This window comes from Lingula anatina, chromosome 7 (assembly GCF_051362555.1).
Source record: "Lingula anatina isolate TDL-2025a chromosome 7, LinAna3.0, whole genome shotgun sequence".
Taxonomy (NCBI): Eukaryota; Metazoa; Brachiopoda; class Lingulata; order Lingulida; family Lingulidae; genus Lingula; species Lingula anatina.
The window spans coordinates 2,378,077-2,392,452 of record NC_141773.1 but is presented as its reverse complement, the minus strand read 5'-3'; the positions used below and the strand labels follow the sequence as shown (position 1 = coordinate 2,392,452).

Sequence of the window (14,376 nt, the reverse complement as noted above, 5' to 3'; positions counted from 1 at the left end):
CCAAATTATTAAGGGTTATTTTAAATACATTTAAAGAGACAAAGTGTGCGATTAAAAACACACGTAAAACGCACTAAGCACTTTATGTTAAAGGGATAATAACTCTTCGTATGAAATCTGTATTTCACAATAAAAACATTGTAAATAACTCATAGAAATATAATATATTCTGTTTTACGACGAAAACGGCAGTTATAGCTATTATTATGATATCTGAGCTGGTCTTCAAATCACGTGACCTCCATTGATGGCTATACTCTGTTATAATCTCTTAAGAGATTTTAACAAAAAACCAAATTTTTTAGAAAAAACCAGGGACTAAATTTGAATGTAAAAATGGATTCATTAACCATTGGTAAGTATGGGAAAATTGTTGTTTTCTCCAGGAAAATTCATTTTTTTTGGCCAAAACGAAGAGTTATTATCCCTTTAAGCAATAATGTTGCAAATGTTTTGTTATCTTAATAAAGATTTTATTCTATGTGAACCTACTAGCACAGTTTTTGCACATAAGGACTGAAGTGCCGTTTATTTCTTTATGACAAGCAATACTTTTAGGTAATATATATTATACTTAAGTGTAACTGATTTTGCTGAGTCGCGGCAATTACATTATGTTCATTTCAACCTAAGTGTTTATTTTTCTATAGTGTCCCAGTTTCCGAGAAAAATCTTGCTGCAACACGAACGTAACTGCAGATTTCCTGGAGAACCACGTGTGGGGAACAGTGGTAAATTACGTCCACTGTCCAGAGAAACCGCGTCTCTCCCCAAAGTGCGAGAGACTAACGCACCAAGAAATGTGCTTCTATGCCTGCTCACCAAATCTCGGCCCGTGGATTGCCAAGGCAGTACGTACATTTAATGTTGTCTGTTAGGTCATCTGTGTTTCCCTGCTCTCTCTCTCTCTCTCTCTCTCTCTCTCTCTCTCTCTGTGTGTGTGTGTGTGTGTGTGTGTGTGTGTGTGTGTGTGTGCGTATGCAAAGAAAATGTATTTTGCAATAGCCGGGTTGACTAATATCCTATGTTTATCCACGCTTTTCTCTGAATAAAAGGAATTGGTGTCATTTTGTATGCAGTTGCTAAAGTGAATATTGTGCATACAAAAGATGGGGAATCATGATAGAAGTAATCAGAAGAAAAGTCACGAGTAAGATACCTAAAAGCAATCTCTCCCTCCCTCTCTCCCTGTCGTTTTTTACCTCTCACTTTTATTTCATTACAGTATAAATATCCGGATATCGACCACCTTGATCAGGCACCAATTTGTGCCAGCCAATGTAAAAAATGGTGGAATGCCTGTAAAGAGGAATACACTTGTCATGGACATGGACTGGAACGTTCAAGGTGAGTGACGTCATCTGATTATAGGTACAGGGATTTGATTTAAACTGATGCGATTTTAGACGACCTTAGCCCCTAAAGATGCGGACGTAATATATTTCATCCAAACAGATGTTCTACTACATGTACATTTAATGAAATGATAAAGTGAAATTTATCCCACCACATCAGTTATCTAAAGTGAATCACTGTCCTTCAGATAGCCACATGCACTATAAACATAATCACGGTAAATAATATTGAATTATATTCTAGAGATAAACAGCTGCAAGGAGGGCTCGGTGTGTAGGAAATACAAAGAGCTCTACAGCTCTGCGGCCGACTTTTGCAACACCATATGGCACGGTGCCTACAAGGTGGTGCCAGACGCGGAACCCTGCATGGTGTTCGCCTTCGACACATCGAAACCAAACCCAAATACAGCCGTAGCTCAAGCTGCTGCCGAGGAAAAGGCGACTGCATGAAACCGCATTGTGGCTAAAGTTAGAATTTAGATGAATTGTGCGCTTGTAGATTCTCTGCATAATCAGATAAAGCTCTACAAAATAGGGTGTTATTACTTCGTTACTTTGCTTTTTACATGATAAACATGACAATAGAATATAACATAATACCACGAGCAAACCCAAGTTCTCTAACTCTTGAGTTCAGCTTATCTTGCTAAATATGAAGCTTTTTTTATCTGCTACGACAAAAAAAATTTTTTTTGGCCAATGATGACCCTATTGAAAACTCAACATGCAATATCTGGAAGCAAATACTGGGGTGCAATCGTCTGGTATTTGGCAATATCGGCCGTCTAAAAAATGAAACGGAAAAATAATATTTGAACAATCTGTATATTATGAAAAATGTATTTATTGACTTTGTATAACAAAATAACAAATGCCTTTCTAAGGCTTCCCTTGTCATTCATTTGGCAGCCTACCATTCATTATTTTGGACCGTTGTTTACGTTTTCGTTGCAATACCTGCATCATTAAGCTGACAGCATGTGAAACTAAATGCTGCATCAGACCTAGATATAAAGCAATCTACCCTATGACCGGGTTCTCATACTTAGATTTATCCATCTGGATCGGCCTAACTCCCTGAGGGGTTCACGCTTAATTGCTATCAGCCCAAGAGGCTTAAATGTCTGTCATGCCTACCGAATCAGCTAGGGTAAAGACAGCTTTACTAGGCATGACAGACATTTAAGCCGGTTAATTTGAGCGCAATTTAGCGAGACTTCCCAGGGAGATAGATCGATCCAAAATCTGTGGGAATGGTCACTATGAATTGTGAATAAAAGTAGGTAATAACATAAATGTTAACATTAAGGCAGACCCATTTTGGCGTAGATAATTTGAGTGACTAGATAGTCCAATAACAGGCAAATGTTGTTAACAGGTCTTCATTCCGCCAATAATTTGACCTCAGGAACTGGTTTTATTCATTCGCAATGATCTTTTAACCTCTGTTTGTCTGTTTGTTTGACACCAGCCTAACTCAAAAACTAATGGATGGGTTTTGATGAAAATTTTCAGAAATAGATCAGAAATATTAAAGCCGTGTATCACTTTTATGTTAGCTTAGTAATTAGAAAGGTAAAGTACTTTACGGATATATAAATTTACCTTGCATAAAATGCTCTTTGGAATTTTACGATTGCTATCCGTACCGCCAGTACTGGTCTTCGTGCGAAATAACCGGCTTGCAGTAATCTCTTGTTCACGAGGGACCTTGAAACGGGCGTTTGAAAGACATTCTGCTACTCTTTTCTGAGGACACTGGTTGTCTTTGTACGACCAGCACGGTGCACTCTAAGAACAATGCGATCCTGTCTGCTTGTTGTGATACTCGGACGCCCTGGTCGTGGTCTTGGAGGAGGCGGCCCTGCTGTAGCATTTCTTTGGAGGACTTTACTAACGGTTCCCAGTTGAAAAGATGAAGAATTTTTAGCAAAGACCGACCGGTTTTAGTCTGCAAAAGTTGAGGTACAATAACCTGAATAGGTCGGTACCTTGGTAAGTTGGGATATTGTGATAGTTAATTCATGTATAATGTAAAGGTCAAATAGTGAATATACAGACTTGACATTTAATATGGAATATTTCAGTTTTAAAGGTATACCTAGGTAAAAATGCGTTTTTCAACAAATTCAGATCTCATATAAACATCTGACTGGAGAAGTGTGAAGTCAGGTGTGTCGCTGCCAATTAACTGACTACCAAGTCTGTTGCTCTGTTGCCTTGTGTAATATGCAGTGATTTATTTGGGCAGTGCTCCTTTGGGCTGGTCAAAGCTTGGCTTTGGCGAAGCATGGTTCTGTCAAAAAAGTATCCATATATCGGCAACTACTGCATAGAAGAATTTGAAATTTTGTATGCAAGCGGTCGGTTTTGCAGTGCGTAAAATGAGTTAAGCAGTGTTTTATAAAATTGTTAAGCTGTGCCAGAATGGCGCGAAAAGCACAGACATTGCCAGACAGATTATTGTGTCAAAGGGAATGGTCTATACAGTTTTATAGAGTAATGCCCAGACTGATGTACCTACACAGAGACCACGCCCAATGCATTGACGTCTTACCACCAGGGTACAGGACTCACTGTCCTTCAGGATATGCTGCTGCAATTAAACCAAAACAACCCAGTCCGTTTTGAGTAAGGGACAAATTGTCACCAAAACGCGTTTTTCAAGGCTCTTAGCGAACACCAAATTGGTTTCAGCAGGTTAAGATACCAGATGACCTCTGAGAAAGCCACTGTAAACAGCAAAGCAGCGTAGTATGTTTCTCTAATGAATTGGGGACCATGACCGTTTCTGGGTAGAACACTGAAACCGCGTGGCTTTCTTTATTGAGGTCAAACTTCACCTGTACTGCTAAACTGTTCAAAACAGAGTTTACAGACATCCCGAAGAGGCCTACGACGAAACGTGTGTCACTTCTTAAGTGACCAGGGTCATTGACAGTGTCAGTATTTGGATCGGATACCACATTGGTGCCAAAACACCAATGGTAGTCATCGATGAAAACCTGAACCAGATCAAATAAAGGAATAATCTGGGAACCACTTGACTATCATTTGATAGGGGACGCCTTAGGAACAATTTTAGGTTGCACGATGAGATTGCCGGTTCACACAGAGCACTTTAATAGCAAAAAACTTACAGAACCAAGGGAATGAGTAGCTACCTTGGTCATCAAAATCGCCCTAATTGAACCACATAGACAATTTGTCGGTAGGTCATTACTCGCCGTATCAACGGCCTGTATGTCCTACAACAAAACTGAGACAAATTGGACAAGTTTTAACCGTTGCCTGGAATTTTATGTCAGATTAAACTCTAAAAACCTATCATAAGGAATACCTTGCGGTTTGAAAACCTCTGGTAGCAGCAAGATGAGGTCAGGCGTAACAGCGACTGTTGCTGTGACTAGACACTGACATGGGGGGCCTTTGCGGGACGTGTAACTCTTTTAAAGACAATAATTAGGAAAATATGGGGATCCAAAATATCGCTTTCAATGGTTTTCGTATGACTTAAAATAGGCAATGTATTTTGTATGCTTCACTGGCGAATTCAGTTAATGAACTGATGTCACACTGACATCGAATAGATTATCAAAAGTTATTAAAACACGATTTTAATCCTTATTTTCATTTATCAGTAAACAAAATAGGAAAAAAACTGATGAATTATGATTTGGAAAAAATATTCCATATTAAATGTCAAGTCTGTATATAAAATACAGACTTGACATTTAATATGGAATATTTTTTTCGAAATAATTTTTTATCGGATTTTTCCTATTTTGCTGACTGATAAATGAAAATAAGGATTAAAATCGTGTTTTAATAACTTTAAATTATCTCTTTGATGTCATTGTGACATCAGTTCATTAATGGAATTCGCCAGAGAAGCAAACAAAAAGACATTGCCTATTCTATGTCATACGACTCCCATTAAAAGAGAGATTTTGGATCTCCATATTTTCCAAATTATCGTCTGTAAAAGGGTAATACGCTCCACAAAAGACCCTCATGTCAGTTGCTAGTCACAGTAATGGTCGTTGTTACGCCTGGCCTCTTCGTGGCTATTGCCAGGGCTCTCAAGGGCAAGGCATTTCTTGGGGGTAGGTTTTTAGAGTTCATTCTGGATTAGCATTCCAGGCATCGGTCTAAAATTGTCCAACCTGGTCCAGTTTTGTTGTAGGACATGTAGGCAGTTGATTGGTGAGTAATGGTCTACCGAAATATTGTCTATGTGGTTCAAATGTGGCGATTTTGATGACCAGGGTAGCTGCTCATTCCCTTGGTTCTGTAAGTTATCTGCTATTAAAAGTGCTCTGTGTGAACCTGCAACCTCATCGTGCAACCTTGAATTGTTCCTAAGGTGCCCCCTATCAAATGATAGTCAAGTGGTTTCGAGATTATTCCTTTATTTAATCTGGTTCAGGTTTTTGTCAAGGACTACCGTTGGTGTTTTGGCACCAATATGGAATCTACTCCAAATACTGACGCTGTCAATCACCCTTGTCACTTAAGACCTGGCATATGCTTCGTCGTAGGCCTCCTCTGGATATCTGTAAACTCTGTTTTGACTAATTGGGCGGTACAGGTGAAATCTGACCTCAATAAAGAAAGCCACGCAGTTTCAGTGTTCTACCTAGAATCGTTCATGGCCCCCAATTCATTAGAGAAACAGACGACGATGTTTTGCTGTATACAGTGGGTACCTCGGAGGTCATTTGGTGTTCTTACCTGCTAAAACCAGTTTGGTGTTCGCTAAGGACTTTGAAAAACGCATTTTAGTGGCAATTTACCCCTCGTTCTGAACGGACTAAGTGTTTTTGTTTAGTTGCACCAGCGTATCCCGAAAGACAGTGGGTCCTGTACCCTGTAGGTAAAATTTTGATACATTGGGGGTGACCTCTGTGTAGGTACATCAGTCTGGGCATTACTCTATAAAACTGTGGGGACCGTTCCGTTTGGCGCTATGATCTGTCTGGTTATGTCTGTCTTTTTCGCGCCATTCTGCCTTAGATTAACAAATTTGTAATGCACTACTTGACTCATCTTACGCACTGCAAAACTGACCGCTTGCATGCAAAATTTCAAATTCTTCTATGCAGTAGTTGCCGAAATATGGATACTTTTTTGACAGAACCAAGCTTTGCCTAAGCCAAGCTTTGATCAGCCCAAAGGAACACTACCCAATTAAATCACTGCAAATTACATACTGTAGCAGCGCAACAGGCATGAAAGTCAGTTAATTGGTAGTAACACACCTGACTGCACACTTTTACATTCACAAATCTTATATGAGATCGGAGTTTTTTGAAAAAAGAACGTATTTTTATCTAGGTATACCTTCGAAACTAAAATATTCCATATTAAATGTCAAGTCTGTATATGTCATGCACTTAACACCACAGGAAAATAAATGCGGGCGCTGATAAATTGATTTTAACCTGGTGTGTTAACAGAAAGAGACGCACAGGTAAGCGTAACAAGGTTTTATTACCTCAGCCGGGGTGTTATCTTTTCACCTCCGTTTGTCTGCTTGTTGGACACCAGCCTAACTCCAAAATCAATGGATGGATTTTGATGAAAATTTCAGAATAGGTCAGAAATATTTAAGCCGTTTATCACTTTTATGAGTTTCGTTCGACCACAGATTTTCAATTGGGTTCATATCTGGGGAGGGCCTGGGCAGTTGCTGAACCTATTGGTTTTGAAAACAAACAGTGATTCTGTGAGCTCGATGTGGGGATGGGTAGTCGTCTTGGTAGAAAAAGTTGTTCCTGAAGATGACTCTTACAAATGTAAGCATAGTTTGCTGTAGAATATCTATGTAGGAATCCTGGTTGAGGTTGTCTTCTAGTAAAACCAACTGGTTCTGGGCACTGGTATGAAACGCCTCTCCAAACAGAGACGTTAAAACCCCTGCTTGCACCCTAGGTAGTGCACAATCAGCTGTGTTGCTCTTGTACACATTGGCGGACAACGATTTGAACGTCAACTCCAAAAAATCCATATCTGGCCTCATCACTGAAAACGACTTGATTAAACTGGTTTGGCCGCAAATGCGCTGGGTCACCAGCCCATTTCAGACGTTGCTTTATATGGCCTGCTGTGAACAGTGCTTTCCGTACTGGTCACCGTGCAAAATAACCGACTTGCAGTAATCTCTTGTTCACGAGGGGCCTTGGAACGGGCGTTTGAATGACATTTTGCCACTCTTTTTTGAGGGCACTGGTTGTCTTTGTACGACCAGCACGGCGCACTCTAAGGAGAAGGCGATCCTGCCCTCGTGTTGTGATACGTGGAAACCCTGGTCAAGTTCTAAGGTACCTGTCCAGTTTCAGAGCGATACCTTTGTTGCTTCTCAAAATACACTCCAAAGATTGACCAAACACGTGTTTATATACAAGAGCAGAAATTGCCTATAAGACCACCCCTCACAATTATGACCACAGAACAACTGCATGCATCAGTGCATGCATCAGTAGTTTCGAGAGCTGTGTGGTAATAAGGTAACTCACCTTTTGTAGAAAATGTACTCGCCCAAAAATAATATTCCATATTTAACGGATAACTGTTCATTTTGGGTAAAAAAAATAATTTTCCTGGGGTAAACAAAAATATCCCCATACTTACCAATGGTTAATTAATCCTGTTTTTTCTAATATATATATATATATTTTTTTTTGTTTTTGTTTTTTTTTTTTGTTATAATCTCTTAAGAGATTATTACAGAGTATAACCAACTATGGAGGTCACGTGGTCCGATGACAAGCTCTAATATAAGAACAATAGCTATAACTGCCGTTTTTGTTAAAACATAATATATATTATATTTCTTTGAGTCATTTACAATGTTTTTATTGTGAAATATAGATCTTAAACGAAGAATTATAATCCCTTTAAGTATTTACCCTGTATATGTGCATATTCCATACCATCGAGTACAAGGATTTGTCACAACATTTGAAAATATGAAGATGTTTTAGCAAAGAACGGCCGGTATTAGTCTGCAAAAGATGAGGTACAATGATCTTAATAGGTCAGTACCTGGTTAAGCTGGGACGTTGTGGTAGTAAATCCAAGTATAATGTAAAGGTCAAATCCTAGCATCAAGGGTAATATATATAAAATATGTGTCATGCACTTAACACCATAGGAACATAATGCGGGCGATGATGAATTGATTTTGACTTGATGCGTTTATGGAAAGAGACGCACAGTTGAGCTTAACAAGATGGTATTTTTACCTCCGCCGATGTGTTATCTTTTCTCCTCCGTTTCTCTGCTTGTTTGACACCAGCCTCACTGGTGAATTGGTCAGAAATATTAAAGCCGATTCTAACTTATATGTTAGCTTAGTAATTAGAAAGGTACAGTAAGAATTTACATATATATCAAATTTACCTTGCATAAAATGCTCTCTGGAATTTTCCGATTTGTTTTACAAATAAATATGGTTTTTATTTTCAGATATAAGAGGAAGACATGGCTATGATTTTGAACAAAAAATTGGTTTTTATCGTCGTGCTTGTAAACCATCATGCAGATATTGAGGCGCTGACACAAACTAATGAGTCTCTTCAGCCTTCTCTACCATCTGTACTTAGTTCAAAACCAGGGCCGGGACCCAATGCCGTAACCAGTTCAGAACCAAAACCCAGAACAGAACCCGTATCGACTACAGAACCAGCAACGGGACCAGAACCCAGACCAAGTTCATTCCACAGCCCAGATCAGAACCCGTACCCAGTTCAGAACCAGAACCCACACCAGTACCTGTACCATGTTCTCTACCAGAACCCACATCAGTACCCGTATCCATTTCATATCCAAAACCCACACAAGAACCTGTACCCGGTTCCGAACTAGAGCCCAAACCAAAACCCGTACACAGTTCAGAACTAGAGCCCAAAACCAAAAACCGTACCCAGTTCAGAACTAGAGCCCAAAACCAAAAACCGTACCCAGTTCAGAACCAGAGCCCAGACCAGAACCTGTATCCAGTTCAAAACCAGATCATAGACCAGAACATGTATCCAGTTCAGAACCAGATCATGGACCAGAACCTGCATCCAGTTCAGAACCAGATCATGGACCAGAACCCGTACCCAGTTGAGAACCAGAGCCCATACAAGAACCTGTACCCAGTTCAGAACCAGAGCCCAGACCAGAACCCTACCCAGCTCATTACCAGAGCCCAGACCAGAACCCGTATCCAGTTCAGAACCAGAGCCCAGACCAGAACCCGTACCCAGTTTGGAACCAGAGCCCGAACCAGAACCCTTACCCAGTTCAGAGCCCAGACCAGAACCCGTGCCCAGTTCAGAACCAGAACCCAGATAGAACCCGTATCCAGTTCAGAACTAGATCATGGACCAGAACCCGTAACCAGTTCTGATCCAGAACTCAGACCAGAACCCGTGCCACGCTCGAAGCCAACACAACGTACCAAGTTCTACTTTACAGCTCCCACCCTACTGTTTACCACAAATACACAGTCCATCAAAAAAGAACAAACCCCAAACGACTTTTCCACTCGACTGTTAGCATAGCTCCTCCCACTGTTGAGATGATGGGGTTGAGGTAATGTCATTTCTGTAAAGCTTCACTAAGATTTTGGAATATGGTCTATATAAAAGTCAATACAATAAAACTGAAACAAGCTATACTTGTACCTGTTACACAAACCATTTGATACCGGAATTGATTATGTTTAATTTTTTTTTTTTTTTCAAAACTTTATCAAGGTGTTTACTGTAAAAAAAATTAATAAGTTAACATACAGTATATAAAAAATGTTAGTCGGCAGAAAGAGTTACAAATACACTTTTATTTGTATATTTTATGCCATTGCGTCCTAGAATTGAGGAATTATAGCAGGGACTGGGAGGTATGAGTCTGCAAAAGATACAGTACATGCAGATCTAGAATCTAATAATATGTTTGTAATGGTCTTCTCTCGGCGATCTGACGGTCCTCAATTACGCTTTGTGCACCGTTATTTTGATGGTAATACTGTCACCGACATAACTTCAATTTGATTGGCTATGACAGCAATGATCCAAATGCTACGTCAGACAAGTTATCGTCAATATGCAATTGAAAGAGGGCTCCACGTCATTTTGTTCAACTCCACACGTATGATAATGAAGACAATTCTGATCTTCAGTATTGTATTATTGAACATACAAGTCTTAGTTGAGGCTGGTGAACCGAAGACTGCAGATGACTATATGAACATGTGTATTAGCTTGCCAGTAGAAGGGGCCAGCAAGACAACTGCATCACCCGAGCCAGATTTAGAGGTGCGGGTGTGCTTTTGTGTGTGTGTGTGTGTGTGTGTGTGTGTGTGAGAGAGAGAGAGAGAGAATGAAAAATAGTCAAAACGCATAAATGGTTTGTGTGCCTAAAAGAGAGGGAGAGAGAAAGGTTTTGCTAACATTCGTTTTATTGTATACACCATGTGTATGGTGTATAATAGAGACAAAATTGTACATGTAGATCTATAAATATAAGATGGTCAAGTATTGGTAAGAAAACCTGAGATTAATAGAAAGGTATTTCTTGTTAACATTGATAAATTCCTAGAATAGCTTTTAACTTGTTTGTTATGTGTCTTCGATTTAATTTCTTTGCCTAATGTCGGTCTCCTTCAGACTGGCTTAACTGGATATTGAGGGGAAATGTCCCTCTTTGGGGAAACCCTAGGGAAACCTTACAGCGTTTGCAGAAAATAAATACTTAAACGACAGTATATAATTAGAACAAGCAACATTTTTGGTCCAACCTGATATCTATTGTACAATTATTTCAGTACTTTTATGTATGATATACATAATGGTAGCCTAAAAGTGAAAAAACATACATAAGAGGACTGATAAAAATAAACAGCCACGTTTGCCAATTTTAATGAAAAGACTGACAGGTCAAAAAAGCATTTCATATGTTGTGCTTTTTAAAATAATTGTTGAACGACTAAAACAGCTGTGCTGGTGCAATGAACTGTTTTATTACATCAGTCCCAAGGATTGGTAATCATCCTTTGTTAAAACGTAAACAAAAACGTTACTTGAGGTAAACCTCTATAAATATCTAATGTTGTCATTCAAGGACGAATAAAGCTGTTACAGATCTGCCAAACAGACACAATGTAAAATGTAAAAAGAGGAATTTTTTGATAACCTGATGAGATAGTATTCAAAACATAAAGGGTTATTTTAATCACTTTAAAGTTAAGAGGTGTACGATTTAAAACGCATGTAAAGCATTCCTTAATGTTGAACAATACTGTTTTTGATATCTCAATGAAATTTAACAATGTACCTCTCAAAACATAAGATTAAGAAGCCACAGCTTCTGCTCAAAAGGACTCAAATGGCGTTTACTTCTTTATGACAAGCAAGATGTTGCACTTATTCGTATTACTAAAACATAAAGTGTAAAGGATATTTCCAAATCGCGTCGAATGCATCACGTTTATTTCAACCTAAGTATTTTTTCTTTTCTAGTGTCCAAGTTTCCGAGAAAGGTCCTGTTGCAACACGAACGCAACTGCAGATTTTCTGGAGAACCATGTGTGGAATTCAATGGTAGATTACCTCCACTGTCCAGATAAACCGCGTCTTTCCCCAGAGTGTGAGAGACTAACGCACCAAGATATATGCTTCTATTCCTGTTCTCCCAACCTTGGCCCATGGATTGTCAAGGTAGTACGTACATGTAATGATGTCTATTGGGCCATCTGTGTTACCCTGCTCTCTCCCTCTCTCTCTCTCTCTCTCTCTCTCTCTCTCTGCACGTGTGTATGTGTGTGTGTTTGTATGCGCAGAGATGTAAAGAAGTGATGACATGCATTATGTATTTAGTCGCGTTGTTAAAATATACTTTTTTGAAATTAAAATACTGTGTATTTGACATTAATAATAAAGTTATATATATATATATATCAAGAGATACTGTGTGGAAGATACCTAACCCCCTCCCTCTCTCACAAACTTATCCATTTCATTACAGGATGAACATCCGTATTTCGACCTTATTGTTCAGGCACCACTTTGTGCCAGCCAGTGTGAAGAATGGTGGAATGCCTGTAAAGAGGAATACACTTGTCATAGGGACTGGATCACTGACATGGACTGGAACGGTGAGTGATGCCATCTGATTCAAGCTGATCTCCTAAAATAAGTCAGACAGGGATTGGTGAAAATCGATGCAGATGTATGTGTATTTCCCGCCGACGTATATTCTACTGCATTTATATTAAATAATTAAGTGACATCCCTTGGTAAAATATTAGTCCTTCGGCAAACTCTCTCGCAAATTTTCTGCAAACTTATTACAAATTTGCTGCTAATTTGCCGCGAATTTGCATCAAATTTGCTTCAAATTTGCAAGAAAATGAAGACCATCTTGTAAACTTACAAAGTTGTTCTTGCTAATTATAACCGCTAATTTTCTGCGAAACTGCTAGAAGACAACGACTTTCCTACAAACCTGCTGCAAACTTGGGTTTTTTTTTCTTTTTTGCAAATTTACTGCAAATCATCAACATACGATTCAAACCCCTGCAAACCGGTTGCCGAAACTTTAAGTTTGCTACAATATCGCTGCATCAATTATCTAAAGTGTGTCACTAATCATAACGTAGCCACGTGCACAAGACATATACTTATGCTCAATAAATTTAAATTGTGTTTTTCCCTAGAAATTAACAGCTGCAAGGAGGGCTCGGTGTGTAAAAAGTACAAAGAGTTTTACAGCTCCGCTGCTGACTTCTGCACCGCCATGTGGCACGATGCCTATAAGGTGGTTCCAGACTCTGAACCCTGCTTGGCATTCACCTTCGACCCCTCGAAACCAAATCCAAATACAGCCGTGGCTCAAGCTGCTGCCGAGAAAAAGGCGACCGCATAAAACTGCTTTGTGGCTAAACTTTGAATTTAGTCGAATTGTGCGCTTGTAGAATCACCCTGATATTCAGATAAAGCCCACTCTGCAAAATTAGGTGTTTTTACTTCCTTATCATGCTTTTTAACATGGTAAATGTGACAAAAGAATATGATATAATATACAACAAAACAATTTTTAATTTTTAATTCAGTTACTGTAGTCTTGCTGAATATCCAACTATTTTTATCCTCCACAACTGCAACTATTTATGCTTTTCGCCAATCAGAACCCTACTGTAAACTCCACATGCAATACCTGGAAGCAAATGTTGGAATGCAATCGTCTTATCTTTGGTATTTCTTCCATAGTGCCACTGATCGTGACACCATTTAGATCAAATTGATCGAGTTTATGTCCCAAATTATGGCTAAACTAAATTACTTTGACAAAATTTCTTTGTACCAATACATAATGGTCCTATACCTAGGTGATAGCGACGTAAATGACTGTATTTATCACAAGGGAGTTGAAAAATATCCTTTTTCAAACTATGAATTTCAAATTCTGAAGATTAACAAAGCCAGATCACGGACCAGAACCGGTACCCAGTTCAGGACCAGAGCCCAGACCAGAACCCGTATCCAGTTCAGAACCAGAGCCCAGAAAAGAACCAGTACCCAGTTTAGAACCAGAGACCAGACTAGATCCCCTACCCATTTTGGTACCAGAACCCAGAACAGAACCAGTTCGGGTACACAACCCGGATCAAAAGCCAGAGTCAAATCAGATGCAGAGCTAGGACCAGAGCCCAGCTGAGATCCAGAACATAGCACTGCATCCTCCTTTACAGCCCCGACCCAACTGCTGTCCACGAATTCACAGTCTCCCAAGAGAGAACGAATTCAAAACGATAAATTCACTGAACTGTTAGCATGGCTCTTTTCCTTTTCACACATCTGCACTTAGAATAAATTGGAGCCATTTGACTCTCTAGTCAGAGTCCAGCACCCCTTGACCCTCATGGAGTTAATTTGACTCCTATATAAGGGTCAAATTACCCCACTACCAGAGTCTTTAGACTTTCTTATCAGGTTCAATCACCCGCTGGCTCTCATGAAGTCCTTTAATC

The 14,376-nt window shown here is 39.4% G+C and overlaps 2 protein-coding genes and 1 pseudogene across 2 annotated transcripts; all 3 read left to right on the top strand.

The window, feature by feature from the left end:
* The first annotated feature begins 1,326 nt into the window (after positions 1-1,326).
* LOC106172492 (folate receptor beta) lies at positions 1,327-1,906 on the top strand. Its single transcript, XM_087018554.1, has 2 exons — positions 1,327-1,347; positions 1,600-1,906. Exons 1-2 carry the CDS (start codon positions 1,329-1,331, stop codon positions 1,806-1,808), a joined length of 228 nt encoding a protein of 75 aa, XP_086874680.1. The 5' UTR covers positions 1,327-1,328; the 3' UTR covers positions 1,809-1,906.
* Positions 1,907-8,916: 7,010 nt separating this feature from the next.
* LOC106172481 (uncharacterized) lies at positions 8,917-9,902 on the top strand (annotated as a pseudogene).
* A 1,710-nt stretch (positions 9,903-11,612) lies between these two features.
* Positions 11,613-13,332, top strand: LOC147760602 (sperm-egg fusion protein Juno-like). The gene is made up of 3 exons (XM_087018501.1): positions 11,613-12,064; positions 12,372-12,501; positions 13,063-13,332. Exons 1-3 carry the CDS (start codon positions 11,945-11,947, stop codon positions 13,269-13,271), a joined length of 459 nt encoding a protein of 152 aa, XP_086874627.1. The 5' UTR covers positions 11,613-11,944; the 3' UTR covers positions 13,272-13,332.
* Positions 13,333-14,376: the final 1,044 nt, after the last annotated feature.